This window comes from Acipenser ruthenus, chromosome 9 (genome assembly GCF_902713425.1).
Source record: "Acipenser ruthenus chromosome 9, fAciRut3.2 maternal haplotype, whole genome shotgun sequence".
NCBI lineage: Eukaryota > Metazoa > Chordata > Actinopteri > Acipenseriformes > Acipenseridae > Acipenser > Acipenser ruthenus.
This window is the reverse complement of record NC_081197.1, coordinates 53,351,032-53,377,067: the sequence shown is the minus strand read 5'-3', so window position 1 is coordinate 53,377,067 and position 26,036 is coordinate 53,351,032. Positions and strand designations below refer to the sequence as shown.

Here is a 26,036-nt window from a genome sequence, read left to right as displayed (position 1 = left end):
TCCAAGCAGTGACGCTGATGCGTTCTGGTTTATTTAGCAACATGGATAGACAGCTTGATCAGTAGAATATAGCTAGCCTATGTCAACATTAAACATGAAACAGTCACTGTGGCTTTCATGACTACGAAGCACATACTGTACAGTCAGTAGCCTACGTCTGAAGTTTAAAGGGGCGTTCACGGTTTGTAAAAACTGAATCATGAAGACCACCTGATTTCGTGAATCTCAGATTTGCAGGACTGTCTTTTCTGTTGCTTTGATGTTGAAATGTGAATGGATCTGGGATTAAGATTACATTGATATGTTTTAAACGTTCAAGCAGCTTTAATGGAAATGTCACCTCGACAGGATAGTATCGGACAGAGTCGTTCAACATCTTTAACCGGGGAATCCAAAATCTCTGGTTTACCAGCAGAGGCAAAAAAGGTAGTTTGTAAAGTATAATTTGCTAGCTACCAGTTGACTATTTGTGAATGGTTTCTTGTTATGTATTTTTATGACTGATAATTACGATTACGGCTTAGTTTGAGCTCTTGGTGACGAGTGGAGTTACTGTATGAAAATGCTACACATTTCCACTGCGTTTGTGGTTACATTTGGATTCAGCTCCTTTCAATAAAACCACTGTTTGTGTTTCAGGAAACAAATTTGTTTAAAAGAAGACACACGTGGTTATGAAGCTCAGTTGTTGTTTTCCATAATTTATAACTCATTTTGCAGCCTCATTCTGTTATCTATGTTTTGACGATATATTTGTTACGTGTAAAATGATTATTGATGGCAGCTAATATTGTTAAATCTATCAGTTAGACAACCACATACTATAAACATTACTTCTCAATAGCTATTTATAGCGCGATATATTTAAATGGCTCAAGAAGTTATTGATATCAGTGGGTATAAATGGCTGTAAGATGTGTCAGTTTAATATATAACAGTATGTCTGGTACTTGAGGGCTAATGGGTTCAAACTTACCGAGGCATGTCCAACTGCATGACCTTGGGCAAGTCACTTGACATTATTGACATAGTTTTGTGTGGACAGTATTACAGTTATTACAGAGTTATCATTCTATTTGTGCTATAGTAGTTTAAATGGTGTTCTGAAACTTTTTTTTAATATTCAATGTGTTAACATATACTGTGTAAAAAAATGGATTGAAATAGTTTTAAAACCAATCCTTTTAGGATATATAGTCTAATACACAGAGATATGTTTGGTTTACACACAAACTCAGTGTGCAGTTGTATGTTGGTGATATACATTTTTGTTGACCGGAGTCATTTCTTTGTCGTTACTTATTATTATTATTATTATTATTATTATTATTATTATTATTATTATTATTATTATTATTATTATTATTATTATTATTTGTCTATACATGTTACACTGTAATGCCAACACAATTAGGTTTCATTAAATATAGTTATTGTAACATATTTATTAAATGGTTTATAATTCAAATATGCTTATTGGATGTACCAGGTGTAATTGAAATATAGCTTTAATGAAACAGACGGTATTAGCTTGCCATGGTTTTCATCTGTGCCTATATGAATATTGATTTTGTTAGATCTGCTTTTTTTGCCACTGGGCATCGTGCTTTCCTGAAATTCTTCATACATAGTATCAACGTTTCCATTAGTGTTAATAACCTCTAGGCTACAGCTTTGATTAAAATATTTGTTATTCAACTGCAGATGTTGCTGAATTTTACACTTGATAGATACCATGGCCTACAGTAAGTAATTCATACATTTGTATATTAATCGTGTGTTTTCTCTATTATTTAGTCCATTTAAGGCTATCCTACTACGACAAGGACTACTAGTACTTCTACACTGCGAGGACCGCGACTATAGGCTACTTCTACTACCAATAAGAATAATACCAATAAACCGTCATTTGCATGTAATTCATTTTTCAGTTCCAACGTGCATTTGATTGGAGAAAGCTGTTATTGAAAGAGTAAAACTAGGTTGGGGGGATTGTAATGGTGATGGGGGGGGGGGGGTATTGCTGAATGGCTACTGCTCTAGGCATAATTTGAGGAGTTACGCCTTCTCATGTGGTTTTCATAACTATGCATTTGACTAAGGAAGTGTTAAATATGATACATACTGTACTGTTTTGTGTTCATTATACACTTGTACACAGCATACATTAACTTGGCATTGTCTATAATGACATGGGTCCCTAAAACTGAAACCATTTATTTTTCCCAGTTTAGATATTTTTTTCCAAATGTAGTGCTGCTATCTTTGTACAGTAATACAATATTTTTTAAAGGGGATCTATGAAAGGGTAACTATTGAAAGGGTAGTTAGATCACTTCTTCACAACCGTCCAACAATCTGGAGGTAATAAACAACCTATAAGTGGCCCGTTGGGATAGTGGTACCACATGTACCCCTAGGCCACCTACAGGACGCTTAGCACATTACAGCTCCACCCTGGAGAAAAATATGGAGATAATGAAACTAAAAAAAAAAAGGCAATGTGAGTTAGGTAAAATATTGAACTGAATTATAAAATTCTACTTTTGTGAGATGTGGCAGTAAGGCACTGTAGTTTGTATTAAAAAAAAAAAAAAAAAATATATATATATATATATATATATATATATATATATATATATAGTATATATATATATATATTGCATTTGTATAACATTTTAATATATTTATTTTGGTGATTTCAGTTGAGATAAAGACAATGTTTTTTTTTTTTTGTGTAGAAATGGAAGACTCTGGCACAGAGGCGACAGTCTGCACCTTCACTGGTTATTAGCACTGCACTTAAATCCAGAACAATTTCCAGGTAAGGAAAGAATCGGTTTCTTCTGGTTTTGTTGTGGTGCTTTCAATTACTGTCTCCCTGCAGTATATTCTTTATAGTTTTTATTCGCATTACAAGTCACATCTGCATTAGAACCCACTGTATTAGTAACAACTACACTCATGTCTTGTCAGAATGGCCAAAAATAATCAAGGAAAACTATTTAAATAGAAAATAGTGGTCCACAAATCCTATTTAAACTGCAAAGTGAAAATAGGTTGCCAGCAGTGCCGGATTAAACTATTTTGGGACACTTTGCATTATTGTGTTTTTAATATAATTAAACTTAATATACGTTAATATGACGTTTATGTGTACTGTTAATTTAAGCCAGTTCTAATTTCTCATATACACATACTTCTCATCATGTTGAGGTCATTTTTTATTTTTTTGTTATTGTTGATATTTGTTTTTTTTAATCATTGGTGGTCAGGGGCTCCCTTTAAGATGGCGGCCTATTGCAAGTGTACCTAATCCGGGCCTGGTTGCCTGTACTGTTTTGCAAATAGTATTTTTTTAAATAGTTGACGCCATCTCCTGGTTGTGGTATGTACCTAAAAATGTTTTTATTTTTCCATATTAATTAACTGAAAATCTCACTACTGCCTCAATCATCAAATATGTCAGAAACACACATCCCCCCGCCATGCCGTGAATTCACAATTAGAGCTATCGGTATGATGATAAAGTTGATGACATATATCAACAGTATGTACAGCATAGTATAGAATACGAATTAGCAATACATTTGTGTGGCAAAGTGGTTTGCAGTGTGCAGGAGTGATGCAGTGATCAATAACAGACAGACAACGATAACCCAGGTGCAATGGATCCAAAAAGTCACTTGACAACTGTAAATAATAATGAATGGTAGTACACAACGATGTGTACTACACAGTATAACCCAGGGGTTCAGTCCCAAAACAATAAACACTGTATTTAATACACACACAATATACAAACACGGTCACCAGTTCAAAGTGAGTGCTGTAGGTCTTGTGGTGCAAATACAATTTATTGTGAAACAAGTGCAGTGTTGTTCGGGTTTTGTGCTGGCCTGTAGCGACAGCTCTGGATCGTGTTAGCCGTCTGACAACAACAAACAAGTATAATTAGACACGACAACACAAACAAAACACTCACGATTCACAATACAATTCTCCTTCCGGTTCAGCATTAACCATAACAAAGGAACAGATCACCTCGCTACGTCCCCTTATATACTGTCAATCACGACCGCTTGTTTAACGATTGCAACCGCTCCTCCAATCCGCGGCTGCCACATCGTTTCCCATCCGGGTCAATGATTTAGTGTACCGTAGCTCCGCCCCCTTTCTAGATGGCCGACCTCCGCCTAACCCTGGGAATGAATTATCTGGCCATCCAGTCCAGGGCACTCTGTTCCCTTTACACAGCACCCTCACAGGTCAGGAGGGAGAATTATCACCAAGAATCATTCAGTCTCTGTTACAATATGATAAGCTGTTCTGCATATATATTCAAAAATGTTAGTGTGACATACCTGTACAGATGCATAGATGAACAGACAGCCATACAACTCGATATATACCCAGAACTTCTGCTAAAGAATGTTAATGTAAAGTTTGAAGACAATTGAATAAGCTGGTCTCCAGATATATGCAACAATATAAGTGCCACATATGGATGGACGGATGTATGGACAGCCAGCCACCTCCATATATACCCAGAATCTGAATCTTAAAAACCATGCTAAATAATGTAAATACTGACAATTGGAAAAGCGATTGTCCAGATTTATACAAAAATGTGTGAAACCCAGATGAACGGATGTCTGCAGGGATTTCATAACCCAGATAACAATGATTTCAGAACACAATGAGGACAATTCCTGCACTCTGGTTGGTGAATTAATGTACTTATGTATGTACATTAGTTCTTGTGAACGAATGTTCAAATGTACTGTATATAAATGATTGTATCATCCCACAATTCCTCGTCAGACTGTTAATTATTAAAGCATATTCAAACGTGTTTAGCAACCGCCTCTCTTGTTTTCAACTTGTACCATCATTGCCCCGAATTCCTAGCTACTAGGAATCATGTGAGTCACATAATATTAACTGTACTCCGTATTTGATATTCACTGCATGCTTCTTCCCCTCCAGAGAAGTATTCTGGTAGTCTGGTTAAACAACACCCTGTGATTACTGAGACCACTAAACTCATTGCAGTTTAACGTCTCTTTTGAATTATATACCACAGATTGCTGTTTTGTAGATATAAATCTGAGATCTGGCCCGGGGAATATTGCAAATCGAGTCCATGTGCTGATCATGTGCAGATGGCTTAATGATGTAATGCATACTTTGTAGAACTGGAGGGGTGTACTTTGGCTTACTTTTCAATGGAGAAAAACTGAAAGTGTTTAAAATGTTCTCCTCTTTTATAATTGGGTATTCAATATATTCTTTTAACAGACAAACATGTTAAAATCATATATGTGTACTTACATAAACATTACTGTTCAATAGTCTGAGGTCATCAACAAATGTAGTAAGCAAGACCAGAATAGGAGTTTGTTTATGGATGAAAGGAGGTCGCTTGCCAGGATTCATTGTCATTAATTAAAATGAAACGCTGTTTAGTAACTCTCCTATTTATACTAATTCTTTCACGGCATACACTAATTGAAAAAAGAATGAATGTAACATTAGAAAATTCCTGAGTCTGCAATGTATTCAGATGTATGTGGTCTTGTCATGTGATCTACTCTAATCTAATCTTGTGTGCAACTATTTAGCATCAATCATGGGACAGCAGAAGGATACAGTGACTGCACAAGGGGCATGATAGTGGGTGCAACTGTCTCAACACTGGCTGCATTGTCCAACATGTCCATTGAGTCTCATGGGTTGGAACCGCAATGTTTGCAGAAAACTACAACTGGGCAGTCTGGTCACCACCTAGTCATGACCAGGGCCAATAAAAAATGGCAGGAAATATTTGCCAAAAGTTGCAGGGATATTTTACCAAATTTTGCGGGAAAATTAGTTGCAAATTAATACTGTTATATTTGTATGCTGCACTTTTTCTATTTTATTTTATTGATACATGCAAAGAAGAATCAAAACATTATATATTGTTGCAAAAAAAAGCAACTTTATTATTTTCTTTCACAAAAACAGAATACTTTTTAAAAAAGGGGCAAAAGAGCTACTTGTATGTATGTATGTATGTATGTATGTATGTACGAATGGATGAATGCAAAAAATGTGTGTTGTATCTGAATACGCTTTGAGGAAGACATTTTACTTGAACCACCTAAAAAGCGAAACAACACATATTAAAAGTACACATAGTGGCATACATTTCTTGAAAATGTAGTTGCATTTGAAATCATTTTTAAAAATGTGACTAGTACAGTATTTGCAGTGAACTCTTCAGTGTTCAATATTGCACCGCTATAAGAGGACGAAGAAGCTGTTGCTAGCCACTGTTGGTTTCTAGGGTTACCTTTTGACCTCTTTTAAGGTTAATGCTAACGTATGCAGGGGAAATTGATCCAGGAAGGGGCACATATAAGTATTTGAAAGAAGCACGGCAGATACAACAAAGAAGGAAAAAACAAAACAAAAGGGAATAATACATTTTTTAGTGCATACAAATCCCAATTTCTATTTGTTTTAACATGTGTACTGAATGTACCCAGATGTACCGAGGACGTTTCCTTTATTCCTTATGCCATTCTATTCCCAACTAATCAAACACAAATCACCAAATCACAGAGTAAATTTCAAGAGCCCTGTTTGCAGCACTGTGAGAAATCCTTCTTGGCACAAACAACAGGGATGGCACATCCATCTGTTGGAGGTTTTGTCTCTCATTGACTGCCCAACTTGAATTAACAGGTTGTTCTCAGTTGTAAATAATGTAAAGAGAATGGATGAATGCTCGCTGGCACAACCACTGTTTGCCTTTTTGAACTATTTAGGGCTTCGGCTGACCTAGGTATCCCTGACTTCCCATTGGTATGGTAACAAAGTACAAGTGTTCCCAAAGAATGATACTCGAGAGCAAATAACACAACGTGCTATAACTTGTCTTGAAAATGTCCATTTGAAAAAATAAGACATATCTTTTGAAGAGAAGTCAATGCCTGTGTTATGATAGAAACATCTTATCTTGGGACGCTTTTTGTTGAAATTAGGTCTGTTTAGTTTGCAGTAATGTTTTGGAAATTAGGCAAACGTGTTTGAACATTTGTGGTAGGCCTTTATCTTGGTGTGTAAATATAGTTCTGAATGTAAAGCACACTGTAGTAGTTTGGGCTGTGTGGTATGGCTGTGTAATGTCAAGTAGGTGTTGTAATTGTGATACCACAGGTACAGTAGTCCATCTATGACTTCAAACATAAATGAACTAAATGTGAAAAACAACTACAACAGCACATGTATCCCTGACCTTTCACCTTGGTTTTAAGTTTGTACACTGTGAGTATTCTAGTCCAATGGTCATTTTCTGTGTATTGAGACAGGTAGGGATTTAAAGTCTAGATAATCCTAGGTAACTGCACCCACATTCTTGACCTGCTTAATGTGCTGATATCAATAACAGGGGCAGGTATTCGTTCCAGGTTAGGTCTGTGTCTGACTCAGGTGGCTGTATAGGCCCTATAGCTCAAGAAACTGTCACGGGGGAAGGGAATGTTCAGCGAACCAATTATAAGCAGCATAATGATGCAGAAAGCAAAGCATGGCTTTCAAAGAGCCAGGAATCCTTTAGTCCTCTTGACTTTTGTGAAGTCAAATTCTTATGAAATGTGGAAATGACAGGGGGTTAAATAAGGATTAAACACTGTTCAGAAACACTGTTAACACTTCTCAATCTAGACATTGATCATCAACTTATAGTGTATATCGTGTAGATTCTAATGTTGACAGCTATTTCCACGGTATGAGGCTGCACCAGCTGCTTGATTGTAGCCAGAAAAGCACTTTTAGTTAGTGGCTTGCATGCTTCTGTTGTACATGTCCTGTAACTTACCATTGTTGAAACTGTGAGAAACTACAGTAAGTCAAGTATACCAACGTCTCGACAGTATAATTTTAAGCTTTTGGTGTGGTATTTCTACCTCCCACTGGGCAACTGGCTTTAACCTCAACTTTAATGACTTCATCCTTCTTTCATGCTTTTTCCATGACGATCCTCACACCCTTTAAATTTCCAAAGCTGTTTTTCTGTTCAGAAATCTGTAAGACAAAAGTGGTGAAGAATGTGCATCTGGTAAAAAGGTGACTTCATATAAATATTTTGAAAGCAAACAGAGACATTTGACAGGTTACATGGAAGGGCTGGATGAGGTGTTGTTCTATATATATATTTATTTATGCATACTGACAAATCGTGTGACACCCTGTTATAAGCCAGGGGTTAGAGATTTAGCATTCTAGCAGTAAATTATCTTTTCTCTGCTGGGTATTTCCATGACTGCTTGTTTTCATATTTCTGGCATTTATTAAGTAGGGAGAGATAAACCGATCTTTATGGTTTGTTTCTGGACCTGTGGGAGAGGGAAAGGCTGCTTGAGAAAGTTTTTACTCAATTGGGGAATATTACACAAGACGAAAATACATTAGCTTTCTCAAAGAAAATGACTAGCTCCCATTTCCCCTCCCATCAGCCTTACTGACACTTTATGGAGTCCGATTTCACATTCATGTAGTGCATTAGCTGTGACTACTAGTGTCAGATGAATACCCCAAGCTCTAACAGCTGAACAGAGATGTTTTACCATGCCACCCAGTCTCCAGAGGGTAGGCATTTCTCAAAAAACTGTGCAGAAGGTTATCCCTATAGATAGTGAATCAACTTTATCAAAGCTGTAAACAGGAAGGGCCTAAACCTTTGAACTATTTCCTTTTGAGAAGCGTTGCTCGTCCCTGTTTCAAAAGATTAAGGAGTATAAACTGAACTCTTTAAAATGTTATGATCTCCATCTTAGAAAAATAGATACATTTGATCTTGAACCTTAGCCAGACAAGTACCCTCCCATCTCAAAGTCACTTCTGATAACAAACAAGGGTTTTTTTTATATGTCATTAAATACCACAATGTGACTTTTACACAGCTTTAGATTTTTGTGAGAACTTTCCTTTTAAAAGCATGTCTTTAATTGTGTGTTTTTATATTTTTAGAGAAAGTTGTCTGTCTCCAATCAACCCAGAGGCATGTCCACTTGTCCAGTCATTTATCTGTCCGAACCGAGTGTTTGTGATGCATGACCATGTCCAGCTCAAGACAGGCCTGCAGACGCAAGAGCGACACCTTTTCCTGTTCAGCGACATTCTGGTCATCGCCAAATCCAAGTAAGTTCAAAAGAACTGTCATATTGTCAAAAAAAATAACTTCATTTTTCTTTATTCTAACAGAAAATGGATAGAATAGATTAGAATGTACAAGCAGAAGTCCAGTAGCTAGCTATCTGCAAACTGGCAGAACCTTACCTGTTAGGGCAGGTTTTAAATCCAGAAATTCAATCTTAAATTCTAAAGAAAACTATAAAAACACTAAACCTTTAAACTAGCCATGTTGGACCAGTTTTGACAGTGACCACTGCAGAAATCAATTTTTGGGAAGAACAAATGTTTCTCCCAGTATTATTATTTATCCATCGGTCCCAGTATTTTTTGGAGTGTACTGTATAATACAAATTAGACAAAATCATGTAGATTTGTGCCTTGGTGTCTTGGTTCAAAATCACAGCACAATTAATGTATCACAACCAATGCAGATTCTGTTTACAATGTGTTTGTTAGTCACCCTTTCATGAATCACTTAATTCTTGGAAGCCCATGCAGATGCAATTTTTACGTTTTTAATGGATCATAAATATATATAGAATATTTTAGAGGGTAAATGTACATTACAGGCTGAGTTCCACTCCACAAGGCCAGAGCAGCTACCCCCTTGTGGCTTTGGGCTAGAATAGTCCATGTACAATGTACAGATGAGTGGTCTTACAGGCCACTCGGACCTTCAGTGGGTGGAAATCAGCTTGCGTCTTCCACAGCACCCTATACTATTTTTATAGTATTATAAAAAATAACTAAACAGTATAGCTCATTTAGAATTTATAGTCATCCCACTAGTGTGTTGCATGGAATTGTACCAAACTGTCAGAACAGTCTTCATTCCATGAAATATATTGCACATTGAATATGCCATATTGTCTCGTGAACTAAGGCTGTGTTCACACTGGGTCCCGTTTAGAGGATTCGGTCCGCACTCGGTACGGTTCGGTATGTTTGGTGTGAAGTGTGAACAACAAGGTCCGCTTAGGAAACGAACCGTACCTCAATGTGAACAACTGGTGGACTCGGTCCTTTTGCACATAGGAAACAAACCATATAAGGTAACCTGACCCTGAAGTAAACATTTTGTGCCTAGTTTAGTTCATATTCTGAGGAAACAAGTAGAGCAAAAAACAAAATGTCTTGGCGGGGGGGGGGGTCGACTACATTAGGGTTACGAGACTGGGTTGTCCTACTCTTTGGCCTTCATAAGAGAGTTGCAATATGATCATTTAAATATTTGTTGTATCATCTTAGCGAGATCTCTAGCATTGCGAGACATTTTTGAAAGGCAGTTTAACCCCATCAAATTCTATAGTGGGGCCCCCACCCCCAAATACAAAATGTGTTTCTATCAAAAAGCTTTTCATAATCATACAGTAGCCCCTCGTTAAACCGGGCATGTTTGTCCGGCATAAGGAGGTGTTGGGTTTAAAAAATACAATAAAATCGCACGCACATACATTTATATTGCTATTTTAAAAGTTTCAATCATTGCGCTGAAATAACACTAATGTGTTTTGGGTAGGCTACACATTACATTATGTAAAAATATAAATCTGTAAAGTAGGCCTACGCAGTATACATAGTGTTCCGTATTCAAGGTGGCCCTTTCTTATATGACCAAAGATAAAGTAGTAACATTGTTATTGTTTGCAGATCAACTTCACACTTCAAACTAAAGAACCATGTCCAGATTTGTGAGATGTGGACCGCGTCCTGCACAGATGAGGTGTGTGAGGGCAGCACTAACCACAACCGGTCCTTTGTCATGGGCTGGCCTACCACCAACTGTGTTGCTACATTCAGGTAGGCATTCACTGAATATTGCTGACCGCTTTTCCTGTCCAGTGGCAAGTAACAGCAGTTCAGTAGTAATTCTATATATTGTATTGTGTTGTATATGCATGCTATATTTCTTTATATTTCTTATATTACTTGAGTGTGTAATAGACTGTGAATGTTGTTGTTTTTTTCAGTTCGGTGGAACAGAAAGAAAAATGGCTGTCATTTATTAAGAGGTACTGACATTTTAATATGTGTAACATTAGACCTGCTTTTTGCATGTGTTTTATTTATTTATTTATTTATTTATTTATTTATTTATTTATATAGCGCCTTTCATACTGAAGTATCACAAGGTGCTGTACAGAAATACATAAAAATACAATACAACATATACAAATAATAATAATAAAAAATAATCATTAAAACCTAGCAATTATGTTGCATTAAAACCACTAAGATAAAATGCCATTTTATAAAAAATGTGTTTTAAGTTTAGACTTAAAAATACCCACAGACCCAGCTTCCCTAACACATGGAGGTAGAGCATTCCATAGTTTAGGGGCTCTAAAAGAAAAAGCCCTACCTCCCGTATTGATTTTATTGACCCTGGGAACAACGAGCAGCCCCGCTTCCTGTGATCTAAGAGTGGGATTTGGGCGATACGCGGTCAGTAGCTCCTGCAGATAGCTAGGTGCTGCTCCATTCAAGGCATTAACTTTGAAACAGTTCTATATCTTATCATATTTTCAGTATTAGGATTGTTATAAAGTGTAATTTGTAAATGATTATTTATTTGTTCATTTTTGCATAGCCAAATCAAAGAAGAAAAAGAAAAAGATGACCCTAAAAGCATTCCTTTAAAATTGTTTGTAAGGGATGTTGGGAATGGTACATATGTAAGTACTTTATCATGATAATTCTTCTGTTTTCTTTAGCTAAATTAATCCTGTGATTTGAAAGAGTCCAAAGAAATGTTAATGTCAGATCCCACCTTAGGGACTGAGTTTTCCACAAGCACTACCTGTCAGCATTAGGGAGACCGATACTGGCCAGACAGCAATCCTTACTGAGGAGTCCAAATTCCAGCCTGTTTGATTCTGTTCTGTTACTGATAGAAACAAACAAGACTGAATTCAAAGATAGCTTTGCATTTAGTGAAATAAAAATAAATTTAGATATTAGATATAAATGAGACATTTTGACGATAAGTGTATTTGTCATTAGTGGTACACCTTACACTGCAGTAATATAACAGATTCAGTCTTTTTTATACACTACACCATTAAGAAATATTACACTGTGCAGTAACTGCTGTAAGGGTGACTTTTGTTCCAAGATGTCATTAAAAAGGGATGAAAAATGTTATAAAAAAACAACTGTGCTATGAAACAATTATACAAAAAGGTCTCAGTCAAACAATGTTCAATAGAGGCTAAAATACCCCTTTTTTGTTACTTATTACTTAGCTTACAATAATATATCATGTGTGCTTCTCTGTTGTGTTTCTGTGTAGATTAATTACCATGATCTATTTCAGAAAAATATTTTTGAACAATATAAAAGTAGACATCACATTGTTTTTGTTGTTTTGTTTTTTTTAAAATCCCTGTCATTCTGGTTTCTGCACAATAAACACAATGGCAAAAGACACATTTCATAAAGTAGAATGATTTCTGTGATTTACTTATGCCTTTTTTTAGATGTACACACAAGTGAAAACTCAAATTTAATTTAAATAAACTTAAAAAAAATTAGAAAAGGGGACATTGTACAAAGAAAAAACACCTCACTGTTTTGGTTTTCGTTTATTACAGTCCTCGTAACAGAAAATACCAGGATCACAACAAAACAAAACATTGATTACTATACTTAACATGTACCTTGCAAGTTGGGCCAGTGTTTGGAAAGGGTGAATCTGTATCCCCATTCTGACTCAAATCTGATCCTTTTTTTATGTTAATCCCTAATGTCCCACACATCACTTGCTATTTTTGAAACTTTTGTGCACATTCTGGCATGGTGGCAAACTGGTGAAAGGCAAAACGCGTTGTGATAATTATTTCTAATATTTATCAACTATGTAATTTTATGGTAGAAACTGACATGGATTTTTGCCTTCAAATTCATGTGCAGCAATGGTCGTTCAAATATTCAGATAGTTTCTCTGCCGCACTAAAGAAAATAATAATGCCGCTGTTTTCACGTCACATTGCTAAAGTCTTCTCTCGTTGATCAACCAATGAGCACTGACACAACGCGAAATGGGCGGAGATTTGTGACGCCTGCCAAAATGAAATCTGATCAAAATGAAAGCTCAGCGAATCAACATGCAGTGATTATACTGATGTTAATGCTGGCCAATAGCAACGAATAGAAACAGAAGGAGCATGAGGAATCAAATGCAAGCAGCATGGACTGCGCTGAATGAAAGCTGTATAGTGGCCGCACACAATGCACACATCTTTTGATAATTTCTTAATCTGTTCTGAGCCCCGTAGCATCTGCACAGATTTTGTTGTATCATTTTGTACACTCTTCTCCCACATATAGACAGTACTATATTCACAACTACTCCTTCTTCTCCAATACTACCAGACCAACACCATTATACAGTTATAAATGACTCCTAATAAATGAACAGTGAAACAAAAGGACTGAACATTTTTGTCAGCTTAAGACACAGATGGTTGCCTATTCAAAGTGTCATTTACGTGGATTGAATAAAATATATTTCTGGGGTTTTACATGTTACAGAAATGTATTTGATTTGCTGCCGGGAAGAAATATTTAAACTTTCTGTCTAATACGAAAAACCCGCCAGATGAAACACAGTGTTGCCTTGTTGTTCATTACGAATGTCAAACACAGCGTGTGCTTGTTGTTTTTCTCATCAGGCAGTGGAGTACATTTTATGAACTGTTTTTTTTTTCCTGTTTAGTCTAAGACTCTGCCGGTTGGGAACACAGACACAGCCGCTGATGTCATCAAGATGGCGCTGCAGCAGTTTGGCATTACTGTAAGTTAGTGTACAATCCCCAATCCCAATGACTCCTATAGCACAGGAAGCTACATGCATAGCCAGTTCTTTCTCTTGCACTGTGATATGCAGAGGTCATCACTGGAATGTGCTCTTTTCCTTAGGGTTTTTGTTTTAAATCTGGTAAGATTTAAACCTGTTCTGCTAGCTAACACCTTCAGAGTTGAGAATGTATTGACCAGGCTGTCATTTGATTAGTTTATCAAAGGAATTTCCTGCAAAAAACAAACCTAAAATAAATCATGTTGAGTTTCAGCTGACACATAGATAAAGTGCAAAACATTTGTTGTTAATATTGAGTTGCATGTGCCTAGTTGTCAGCTGTATTAATAATCCAATCAACCATGTGTGAAATGCGAATGAGTTTTTATATACCATGGTGTTAATATATATGTTTTCCTACTGCAGTGTTGTGTAAAAGACTACCAGCTTTGGGTCAGCTCAGGCAAAGAAAATGCTCCATATCCCCTTATTGGTAAGTACAATTTAAATAAACCCAAAGATAATCTTAGCCACTAAAAGTGCTTGAGAAAACAGAGCCAGGCAAACTTAGATATTACAATATATATAGCTATTATAATATATATAGATATTACAATCTATCTATCTATCTATCTATCTATCTATCTATCTATCTATCTATCTATATATATATATATATATATATATATATATATATATATATATATATAATAGTTAGCAAACCTCTTTCTTTAGCCTTATAAAATGTTGTCCAATTAAGGGTGAACAAAACAAGTTAAAATAACTAAATAAGGGTTGGAAATTGAAACCATAAACTTCCACAGGTCAAAACAAATGCTGCTGCAGTGGAAAAATACTTTTTAGGGCCATTACAGGTCTTAAATTGCAGATGATTTTGTGCTGTCTGAATGACTTGCCAAGGATATTCAGGCATGTATCTCTCCCTCTCTACTTCCAGGGCATGAGTATCCCTTCAGCATCAAAACGAGTCACATGCGAGAGCCGCTTGCACAGATGCCAGCAGGGATCAAGAACACAGCCTTCCCTCAGGACCTCCAGGGGACCCTCCTTCTGCAGCAGCTGCCCCTGGAGACACAGTGCCAGTTCATACTGAAGCCCAGACGCTTGGCCACATCCCAGCAATTAACTGGTAAGCTCTACTGTACCTCACAGAGGACCCATTCACTCAGAACACTGAATATTGAATGCCTGTTCTGCTGAATTGACAGAGAGAGGTGGTGCCCAGCAAAGAATTCAACTCACATGAGGCACATTTGGGAGTTTCTCAAAAACATATTCTGTTTCTGTGTTTTTAAGGAGAAGTTAAGAAGCTGGGAGTTGTAAACTGGACCTCAGGGGAGAGAAAACTATTTCAAGGCCTACGCAATCTGTTTTCTCAAATTCCTACAGGCTTAGGTTTAGTCAATTTACATTTGTCTTTTTTTTTTATTAACTAGCAATAGTACATCATTTAAAAAAATATAACAGAGTACAGCTTTTATTACATTTACTTTTTGAGCCATGGTTCTCCTCCATTTATAAAGTGGCTTGACAAAACAAATAGCCCACAAGCAGGTAGAGTTTATCTTATTCTACCAAACCATAGCAACTGCTAGCAAGCAAATACTGAAATCGTGGTTTGTTTATGTCTTGATGGAAACAAGTGCCTCAACTCTACCCCCCCCCCCCCCCTCCCCCCTCATCCCCATCATCCCCATCATTCCCCTTAGAGCCCAGCCAAAAATCCTTTAAGAGGAAAAGATCGCTTATCAATTGGGCCTTCTGGCGTGGCTCTGGGACTCAGCTCGACAGCATGCCTCTGTCTCCAGCGCCTCCCACGCCAGGCAGACTCTTTGGGCTGCCACTGCAATCCATCTGTGAGGGTGACAATCTGCCCAAGCCAGTCATGGTAAGGAGAAGCCACTGAGTGTACAGGGACTCTTCACTTCACTGAAATGCCAGGTGTTTTAAATTTGATCAAATTCTTCACAGTGCTTTTAGTCCTAACCCCGTGACACTGAGTTACGTTTGACAATTTACACTTAGTGTGATTATTTACGCTATAATTGATGTGGTGTCACAACTACATGTGTGGTGACTAAAATTTTAATTTTGTAATCGCACATAACCATCTATGTCTTATGAAGCAGAAGTCATGTCACTTAATGTACAATTCTTTATATCAGTTTAAAATCGAAAGTATTATAACAGGATAGAATTTGCACATGTTGGGTGGGGGGATTTAGCCACAGTTTAATACCTCTAACATTTCTGGCATAATGGGAAAAGTGACTCTTACTGGACCATCAGCACCACTGTTGCAGCACTTGATACTCACTGAAGATCTGACCCATCCAACCAAGTACTGATCGGGCCCAACTCTGTTAAGTTTCTGGCGTAACGGCTGCATTTCAAAAGCCAAGGGACTCAAATAAAGTTGTCAGGGACCTAAATGTATAATTTGTATTCACTGATATTAAGAGGTGCTAGCACTGGTTGGACTTGGGTCATTGTTCAGTTACAATAAGAACCTCATTGTGCTAGTTTCATACATCCAGGTAACTGTGTAAACACAGTGTAATGTTCCACATAATGCAGGCTGTTTCACATACTCTGCTTTGTACTGTAAATCAATAAAATACTTCACAAGGGTAATTTTATACTTGAATATATACCTACTGTATACATTATGACATAACTTTAAACATGCTTTAAACATAAGCTAGAATTAGACAATGTTGTCTTTTGTTTTATAATAATACTACTAATTAAAACAAGCTAAAGCAGTGGTCACTAGTTCATGATAATGTACATAACATAAAGACCCCTATAGCCTGACTGCTACATTTATATTGTACACCACATGTAAATCTCCTCTGTGTGGAGCTGAGGATGAGACAATATAAGGGAAAACTACTGAAAGTCTTTGAATTATTCCGAGTTAACCCTTTACCCATGGTAGCTATTTTAACAAAAAGATATTCATACAGTAGGTCCTTGCAGAAATAGATTAAATTGCTAGTTGTTTTTTAGTTATCAGAACTGGGTTACATGCCAATATCAAAGGTTGCTAATAAGGGGAAATACTAGCTAATCTAAAATTGGGGAAGGTTAAAATATGAATCTTTATTCTTCCCTGATTTTAAGGACATGCTGAGCTTTCTTTTTCAAGAGGGTCCATTTACCAGAGGCATTTTTCGACGCTCTGCTAACGCAAAAGCCTGCCGGGAATTAAGGGACAAGCTGAATTTGGGAGCTGAAGTGCTTGTTGCCTGTGAATCTGTCTTCGTGACAGCTGCTGTGTTCAAGGTATTTCAAAGGCTTTTTGCAGCTCAATCAGAAATAATTGAAGCGCATTCACCCCCATGGCATTCTTTATTTCCACATCTGCTCACATCAATGAAGTTTAATAACATTCAGTGTTACATATTATTGATAGAAATACCATTAGTGTTCCTGGGCTGTTTGTTAAGCTTGCACCTGACAACCTGCAGACTCCTTATTAATTGTTAATCTATCATTTGGTCTGCCTTAGCAATCAGCTTTTCTTAAACCATTCCCTGTGTAAATGCCATGCTGTGGGTGGCAGAGATCTGAAAATACTGGAGGGGGGAATGGTTGAATGATGAGTTAATAAGCTAATGGGGGAATAAAATACTTCAAGTTACTTTGTAAAGAGCTTGGCAAAGCATTTGTGCTTTGATATAAACACTCGAGGTGTTCGGTTACTGCATTCAGAATCACATTTGTTTTCAGTTCTGCCTACTTATAGAGGTGTAAAGAAAATAAATGTAGTTTTTGCTTCTAGAACAATTTCAGTAGTCTGTAATTTCAGTAGTCTGTCACCAGCCACTTAGGTGTGGCAAGGTAAACAAGAACACCCTAAAGGAAAAAAGTCAATCAATTCAGATTTATTTTGCACACTTCTTTTGCTTTTTATGCAGAAAGTTTAATGTTTGTTCTAGTTTTGTTTTGCTTCGTTTTTTTAAATTGTGTTTTATCTTCATCAGAAAAATTGACATTTTCCTGCATTTCAAATAGGGTCAAATAGTTGTTTTAATATCTTGTGTTCTTAAATCTGATATTTTCAACTGGCTTTAATTTGATGACCTGTCGATATTTGATGGGTTTAAAATGTACATTTCACATTCTAGTTTTCCTTGTCAAACAGGACTTTCTCCGGAACATTCCTGGCAGCATCCTTTCTTTAGACTTCTATGAAAAGTGGGTCAACGTGATAGACAAAGAGAGTCATGAAGAGAAAATACAAGCCATACAAAGGTAATTTTTAGTCAACACAAGACATGGGGCAGGATTTTCAAAAAACAGTGTTATTGTATCGAACTCATGGTATAGTAACGAGAGCTTTAGTAGCAAGTGATTTTCAAACGAAATGTGTTAATTAAATAAATCTGTTTATGCTTTGAAATTGAGTCGATGCGCATTTCTCGTTAAAAAGCTTAGTTGTCGCAGGTCACGAACATCACTTCCTGTCTCAACAACTAGATCAGGGGAACTTGTTAATCAAAATGCATGTTAACGAGATCAAAAAAAACATACAGCGAGATGGCTCAAATGGAAATGAAATAAAAAATAATGGGAATATCTATTTTGTGTGTAATTTGTAAACTTCATGTGTTTAATAGAGAGAGAGAATACATGCATGTCTCCAGTCCTGTGGTTTTCACGATCATGTCGCATTAAGTTCTAGCCAAAATTGTAGATATTTATTACCCCCATAGCCTTATGTTTTTCCCCCTATTGATTCGCCCCATTGCCACAGTACTTTATGCATCCATGCACCCCTTCCTGCGATGTTATCGGGCAGTCTGTTCCCGGGCTTAAGGTTACAAATTGTTAAAACAAGTGAACAAATCTCATTCATAACCACAAGTATATAAAAGTCTAAAATATTTTTATAACTACAAATATTGAATGATCTAGGTAGTCTCTGTATCGTCGGCGTCACAGCCGCGGTCTGTTAAATTTCTGTTTCAAGGTGAGTTATAGTCTTTCGTTAATTAAAACCCTCCTTTTCCAAGTGCAATTTAACTCCTGATAAATTAACAAAGATTAAAATTCCCGAACAACCAAAATAAATAGTTGCAAGAAGCAATGCTCGTTAAGATATTAATATTAATGCGTAAATCAACACAATTAGAAAATCACGTTAGCATGATAACGAGATTGGCATAACGACCTCTTGAAAATGCCAAAATCAATGCTCTATAATGATGTGTTGATTAACACTGGAGTTATCATTTACAAACTTTTGAAAATCCTGCACATGGTTTCCCAATATATCCCGAACTTAAGACATTTTTCAAGCCATTGTTCACTTGCTCTTATTGTATTACTTGTATTGTAACACTTGAAATGTATTTGCTTACGATTGTAAGTCGCCCTGAATAAGGGCGTCTGCTAAGAAATAAATAATAATAATAATAATATGTGTAATACTAACATTCTTGAAAACAACAAACTGATGAATATTGCAAACATTTCAAGATTGCACAATGCAACAAGTAACACTGAATGAAAATGAATTTATTTATCCTAAAGAGTATATATACCTGTCATAACTACTGACTGCTGAATAGTGCAAATGCCTATTGTACAATTTCCACTTGTATAATAGATACTGTCATTTTCCACATTGTAGTTTGAATGCTATTAATGAATAACATTGATGTGAAAACCCAGGCTTAATGCAACCGAAAAAGATAAAGGATGAAAAAAACTTTTAGTAAATGAGGATCTTAGTATATTCTGTATTCTTCTCTTACAGGCTTATGGAGCAACTCCCAAAAGCAAATGTGCTCCTGCTGCGGTATCTCTTTGGGGTCCTGCACTGCATTGAGCAGCAGTCAGAGGAGAACCAGATGAACGCATTCAACCTGGCAGTTTGCATTGCTCCCAGCATGCTCTGGTCTCCTTCTACTTCAAGTCCAGAGACTGAAAGTGAAGTCACAAAGAAGGTAAAGAATTTGTAAACCCTTATCATTCCATCACCATGCTGACATTTAAAGCAGAACCAATAGAGATAAAACTATATTCCTGTACCATTAGAACTCTTGGGCATGGGTTGCATGTCACGCAGTGAGCCAAGCCATTCATTGCTTCATTTGTTTTTAAATAGCAGAGAAAACACAGCACGTTCTCATTCATCAACCACAAACAACAGCTGAACTTTATACGTTTTTTTTATATTTTATTTGGTTCCTGGACATAAAAGTAATTAAAAAGAAAAAGCTGAAAAACAACCTAACGTTTCAACAGTCAATCTGTCTTCATCAGAGGTAACAAACAGATGTACAAATCTCACTACATCTTTTACAATGATGAATATAGTGCTCATGAAACATGCCAGGTTGGCAAAGGCCATCTATTTATACACAACACAGACACCCCTTGGGCTACCAAAGTGTTTACAAATGTATCTAATGGGAACTTCTACAAACAATAGGTTAGTCTCCAAGATCACTGAATCTCTAGTCAGCTTACACTTGATTTTAGGTTTTCCAATGTATAGTACAATGCAAAGTAACCTTTCCACTGCAAAACTTTATTAACACTTCACAACTTGACAAGAATCAACACAAGGTGGGGGTGAAATTATTTATTGAGTATATATGAATTGTTAGAATTCTTTACATATAGAGTGGCAGAGGTTTTGTATCAGGAAACACCATGCAGTTACTAAGTGATATTCATGACAACAATAACTAATACAAAATATATAAACAAGTAATAAACAAATGATGTACAGTGCATGTGAGTTACTGACTGTCCGTGGTGGCCCTACAGTACACCCTATTGACAGAGTCATGTCAGGTTTATATTTTTGGTACAAACACTGTTGGGTCTACAGGTGCACAGTTCAGTTATACTTAAACAAAATAAAAAGTTAGCCATCCTGGAGCTGGTCCATTGTTAGTATCATTAAAAAGGTTTGTCAGAACTTATAAAAAATAGTATGTACTGTCCAGATTGAGATGCTGGAAGAAACATTATTATTATTATTATTTATTTCTCAGCAGACGCCCTTATCCAGGGCGACTTACAATCGTAAGCAAATACATTTCAAGTGTTACAATACAAGTAATACAATAAGAGCAAGAAATACAATAACTTTTGTTCAAACATACCATTAAAACAAATAAGCTTAGAAGCAGATGCAAAGCATTAAGTGTTTATTAGCCATAAGGTGAGCAAACTGCTATTAATATTAGTCTCTGTAAGATAAAGGCATCTGCTAAATAAACAAATACTAATAATCATATCATGTTGTAAGTGAACTAATAGCCTATTTTCTGATTTCAGATTTCCATGCTTGTACAGTTTGTAATAGAAAACTGCAGCAAGATTTTTGGGGAAGACATTGTTTCACTGTTTGGGAGCATGCCAAAGAAAAGCAACAGCAGTGAGCATGGCTTGGGTAAAATATATGTTTAGTTTCATAACTGTTGGCATCATTAATTAAGTTGTATTAAGAAGCTGACAGAGGTTTCCTTCACAGTTCATTCAAATTAGCTGGGACTAGATCCGTCTCTATATTTTAAATTCGATTTATGCTGATGCCACAACGAGAAGCATGTTTTGATGTTTATTTTATTATTGGAGCCATTATCAAACATATGGGCCCTAATTACAAAATTGAATGGTTGTTATAAGGAATGCTGTGATAAAATTAAGTGCTTAGTTTATAAAACCTTTCTCATCTGTTTAAGCTCTGAGAATGTAAACACTTGTCATTTATTTATTTGATCAGTTTTGTGAATAGGGATCACAATTCAAACAAACTACAGTGGGCAGGTGTCTTTTACTCTGTTTTCACAATGCACATTACATTGGATTTGCTGTGCACTCATTAACATTCCAGTGAGTAGTTTGCTTTTGTGGGAACACCCTCTTCCTCCAACCTGAAAATGTACTTTCCACTTTATCAATTTATGAGTTCTAAAAAAATGTATACTCCGAGCTGAAGAGTGATATAAATGTAATCTTCAAGCTTTGTTATAGCTCAAGAGGGGAAAACACTTTTTCCCTCAAATGGTTTACCTCCAAATATTTTAAAACTGGATTAAGTTGTATTAAGAAGCTTATTTAACTTGGTACTTAGTGTAACAAGTTAAATAACTAGAGATTACAACTTTGACATATAAAGGAACTCTGCCTGGGTGTAAATATCAATTTCAACTATAAACTATAAACAGGAAGCTGAAATGTGTGTTTTTTTTAAATGCTATAAATTGTCTTCTTAAATAGTCAAGTGTGTAAACATATTTTCTGCTAAAATGTAAATGTCTTGAAACTTTCTGGAATCATAAGGTGCTATATTAGTAGAGCTGCGCCAAGCCTGCTTATTTTAGGTATACTCATACTGTAAAAGTATTGGTCAGTATTATACCATATCTAAATTCAGAAGTTAAATATATTGCTCTTGTATTTTGCCAGTGTTGGTCATGGGAAGTGGCTTCAAGGAGGTTGTATGGTATTAGATGCATAATGAGAAAGATTTAGGAAAATAGGATGGCAGCAATAAGGAAAATCTGTCAATGACAATACATTTTCTCTTTGTTCTAGATTTTTCATCATCCCAGATGAATGACTCTTCATACGATAGTTTAGAAAACGAGCTGAATTATGATGTAGATTCTCCTTTTTCGGATCTGCGGTGTAAATGTGGGCAAGATAACCGAAGCAGGGACTCTGTCATTACCTTAAGCGACTGTGACTTAGACCAGCCAGAGAATGAAGACATTCATTTACAGCTGCCCCCTTTGTCAAGGACAAGGAAGTTTTCTCCTGAGGTGCATCAAAACAGGCCCCACAGAGAATATTTGGAGAAGGACTTGCTCTTCCCAATGGGATTAAGGAGACACAGACGCTGCTCTGAACCAACAATAGGTCTCCAACCTTCTAACATCGATCAGCACTTTGAACAACATGACGTTGTTACACGCAAGGCCAGCTACGATGCAGTACTTACAAACAACGAAGAGGACTATATCAAACAGCTTCGCTCCTTACAGCTGGAGGGCCAGGAACTCATCAAACGCAGCCTGAACATGGGCATCGAATTGGGGAATCCAAGCCCTTCCAGTCCTAGTGATGATGGGAAAGACTTTCAAAGAACTTCTAGGCTTAATTTTAAACAGCCTCCTCCATTGAGACTTAACCTCTGCTCGACCACCAGCTGCTCCAGTTTGTCTTCTCCAGGCACCTCCCCATCTAGGTCCTCCATGAGTTCCTTGGACAGCGCCTTCTCCCAATACTCTGACTACTCAGTGTTCACTCCCACAGAGCCCTGTGTCCGCAATGAATCTTTAACACTGAAGAGTCAAAGGGACTGCTCTCCTCGTTCGCCTACCGGTAAACACGAATTGGTGTCTCAGAGGAGTCCCTTCACTCTACACCCTAATAGATGGTTGAAGAGCACTTCACCTTCCATGAGAAGTTGGTCTTTCCGTAAAAATGAAAGTGGGAGCAAAAATGAAGAAAAAAACGAAAGCCCTGCCAGGTCCCCGGTTTCTGACAAGCCAAAAGCTCCAGCAGGAACGGTTTTTCAGGAAAGTGAAAGACAAGCCTGCCTGACCTTTGCACCTAAAGAACCAGCAAATGAAGTAGATATAAAACAGCACTGCCTGCCCTCCTACCAGGAAGCTATCCATCAAATGCAGCAAAATACTCCTCCCTTTTATCAAGATTTGCCAAAAGAAAAGGGACTGACTGTAAAGGCACTTAGGCTACTGCATGAGTGCGGGGGCAGTAAGGCTAGCAAGACGCAGGTGGACAGTTCAAGACCTCCTACACTGAAACTTGACAAGAGGTTACCTGCAGGTAATAGCCACATCCCACAAACAGTGTTTTATGGACAGAGCGCTTGCTTGGGTGTTTATCCCATGAAGGGACAGCAGTTACAGTCCTTTACTTTAGCAGAGGATTGTCCGAAGAGCCAGGCTGCATACCGTTGCTCAGAGTCGGTAGTCCATTTTGCTACAGGAGAATGGACCTTCCCCCTGGAGAACCACCAGAGATTGGCTGACCAAGAAAGCAACAGCACAACAGCAAAGAGCTCTCAGGACGTTAAACTCAAAATATCCAATACAGACCCTCATTGTAATGATATGGAGCCTGTGAGTCGCAAAGTGGAGCCTAACTTTTGCTTATCTCAAACTGCCACCAAGACAGTCCGGGAATATTTCCTCCAAACAGATGTTGAGAACTGCTTGCAAAAAACACAGGAAGTTGCCAATGCAGTGATTCAAAGCAAAAAAGAGTGGCAAAATAAGCGATGCAGCGACCCAAAATCTGAAGACTTTGACCAAATGTTTTTCGCTGAAGAGTCTTATGTCTAAATGAAATGAAGGAATAACTATATCGTAAATGTATTGTAAATAACTGACAACTCATCTATCACGTCAAATTTGGTTCTTTTTGTGCTAGAAGTGAACTGCCCTTTACAATGTAAATCTAGGAGAATAGTTTTAAAATGGTACATCTATGTTAACTTTGGATGCTTTTCAATGAGTATATTGTGATGTTTGCAGTTTGAATGTAAATAGTATTCTTGTTTCACTGCTGCTATAATGCATAAATATGTGATTTTATTATTATAATACATACAAAACGTTTTTATTTTAAACATATTTAGCATGGTATATATCTGTGTATAAAATGCAGCAGTGAGCTATGCTGTTGTTATATAAGCTGTAAGAAATGAATTGGTATTTTTGTACTTGCAAGTCCTGCTGCTGATTTCTAAAATGATTTGCTGTAAATGAGCACCGTTTCTGCTGTGTGCATCTGTTGTAATGTAACTCTAATATTGTTTTGATGTAAGTCTTGTTTTCACTTTTATTCTGGTAAAAGTCCAACTGAAACTGTATTAGCTGTGTATAAACCTAAAATAAAGCAAGAAGCAGCAGGCGTTTCTGTAAAGTGTAAAGTGCTGAAGTCTGTTTTCTAACTGAAAAGCACTTTCTACTTCTGTTATATAAGCCCATATTCGTTTTTGTTACGATCCTTGAGCAGAATATACCGAGGACCTCTTAAGAGCCATGAATCACTGTTAACCAACCCATGGGAGAAGAGTAAACATTGGCTGCATTATCAAGTACAACATAGGCATACAGCGCTACCTGTTCTAAGCTAACCCTTGACTACATCACTAGCAAGCAACCCATACTTTTGATAGTTCTATGAGAACCAACAAACCAACCTGGAATTGCAACTCCTGACATCTGTTTTTTGCACAGCAGTCTGTAAAATCAAAGATAAAGTCATTTCCAAAAAAAATGTATTAGGTTTTTAAAACTTGAAAAGCTATGCCCATGGTAGAATACCTTTGCATAGTTTTAAGTTATTAAAAGTGAAGCAAAGTATATTAAAGCTTAATACAGTTACACAGTAAAACATAAGTAAGAATCGTAAAGCACAGAGGGGTATGGTTAAAGAACACAGCACACAGTTAAATAGCACACAGGTCCTGATATGGTACTGCAGTTGATAAACATTGACTTATAACAAAATATGTTTCCACTGTGGTAATATCCTATCAATAGCTTGTGACATTGTTTAAGGCCTTGTTATTAGTATGTGAATAACAGAGTAAATATAATAAGCAACTAACTCTCTTATCCAGTTACAAATGTTCAGTCCCATTGGTAATTGGTTAATTCAGGTTTCAATGCAACTACTGTATATTCATATGCCACAAAAACAGCTTCTGTATGTTAAGATGATTGTATTTTATATTTTAATAGTAAATTACACTATCAAAAATAATTGCAGTGATGGATGACATTGTAAAAGGTAAAGTAGCTCGCTGCATTCTCAGGACCGCTGAGGTCTTTCAGTCAGGACCTCCAGCATTCACAGGTGATATCATTTATATGTCATTTGCAGACCTGTTTGCTTAACAAGGCACCAGGAGAGGAATTGTCTCTGTATAAAACCTCTGGATGAAAGTTGCACACAAGTGCAGAAATTATTTGGATATTTTTATGATTTATTATTTACCAATTTCCATAAAAACATTGAGATTTATTAC

General features: G+C 36.7%; 1 protein-coding gene across 2 annotated transcripts; it reads left to right on the top strand.

The window, feature by feature from the left end:
- Window positions 1-206: 206 nt before the first annotated feature.
- arhgap20 (Rho GTPase activating protein 20) lies at window positions 207-24,925 on the top strand. 2 transcript variants are annotated; one of them, XM_034008323.3, is made up of 15 exons: window positions 207-426; window positions 2,742-2,824; window positions 9,019-9,189; window positions 10,834-10,983; window positions 11,154-11,195; window positions 11,774-11,858; window positions 13,901-13,978; window positions 14,408-14,474; window positions 14,940-15,131; window positions 15,712-15,890; window positions 17,129-17,290; window positions 18,153-18,262; window positions 19,770-19,959; window positions 21,305-21,404; window positions 22,568-24,925. In XM_034008323.3, exons 1-15 carry the CDS (start codon window positions 328-330, stop codon window positions 24,340-24,342), a joined length of 3,483 nt encoding a protein of 1,160 aa, XP_033864214.3. In that variant the 5' UTR covers window positions 207-327; the 3' UTR covers window positions 24,343-24,925. The 2 variants fall into 2 exon arrangements, with proteins under 2 accessions (XP_033864214.3, XP_033864213.3); XM_034008322.3 differs by having other exon boundaries at window positions 21,305-21,419.
- Window positions 24,926-26,036: the final 1,111 nt, after the last annotated feature.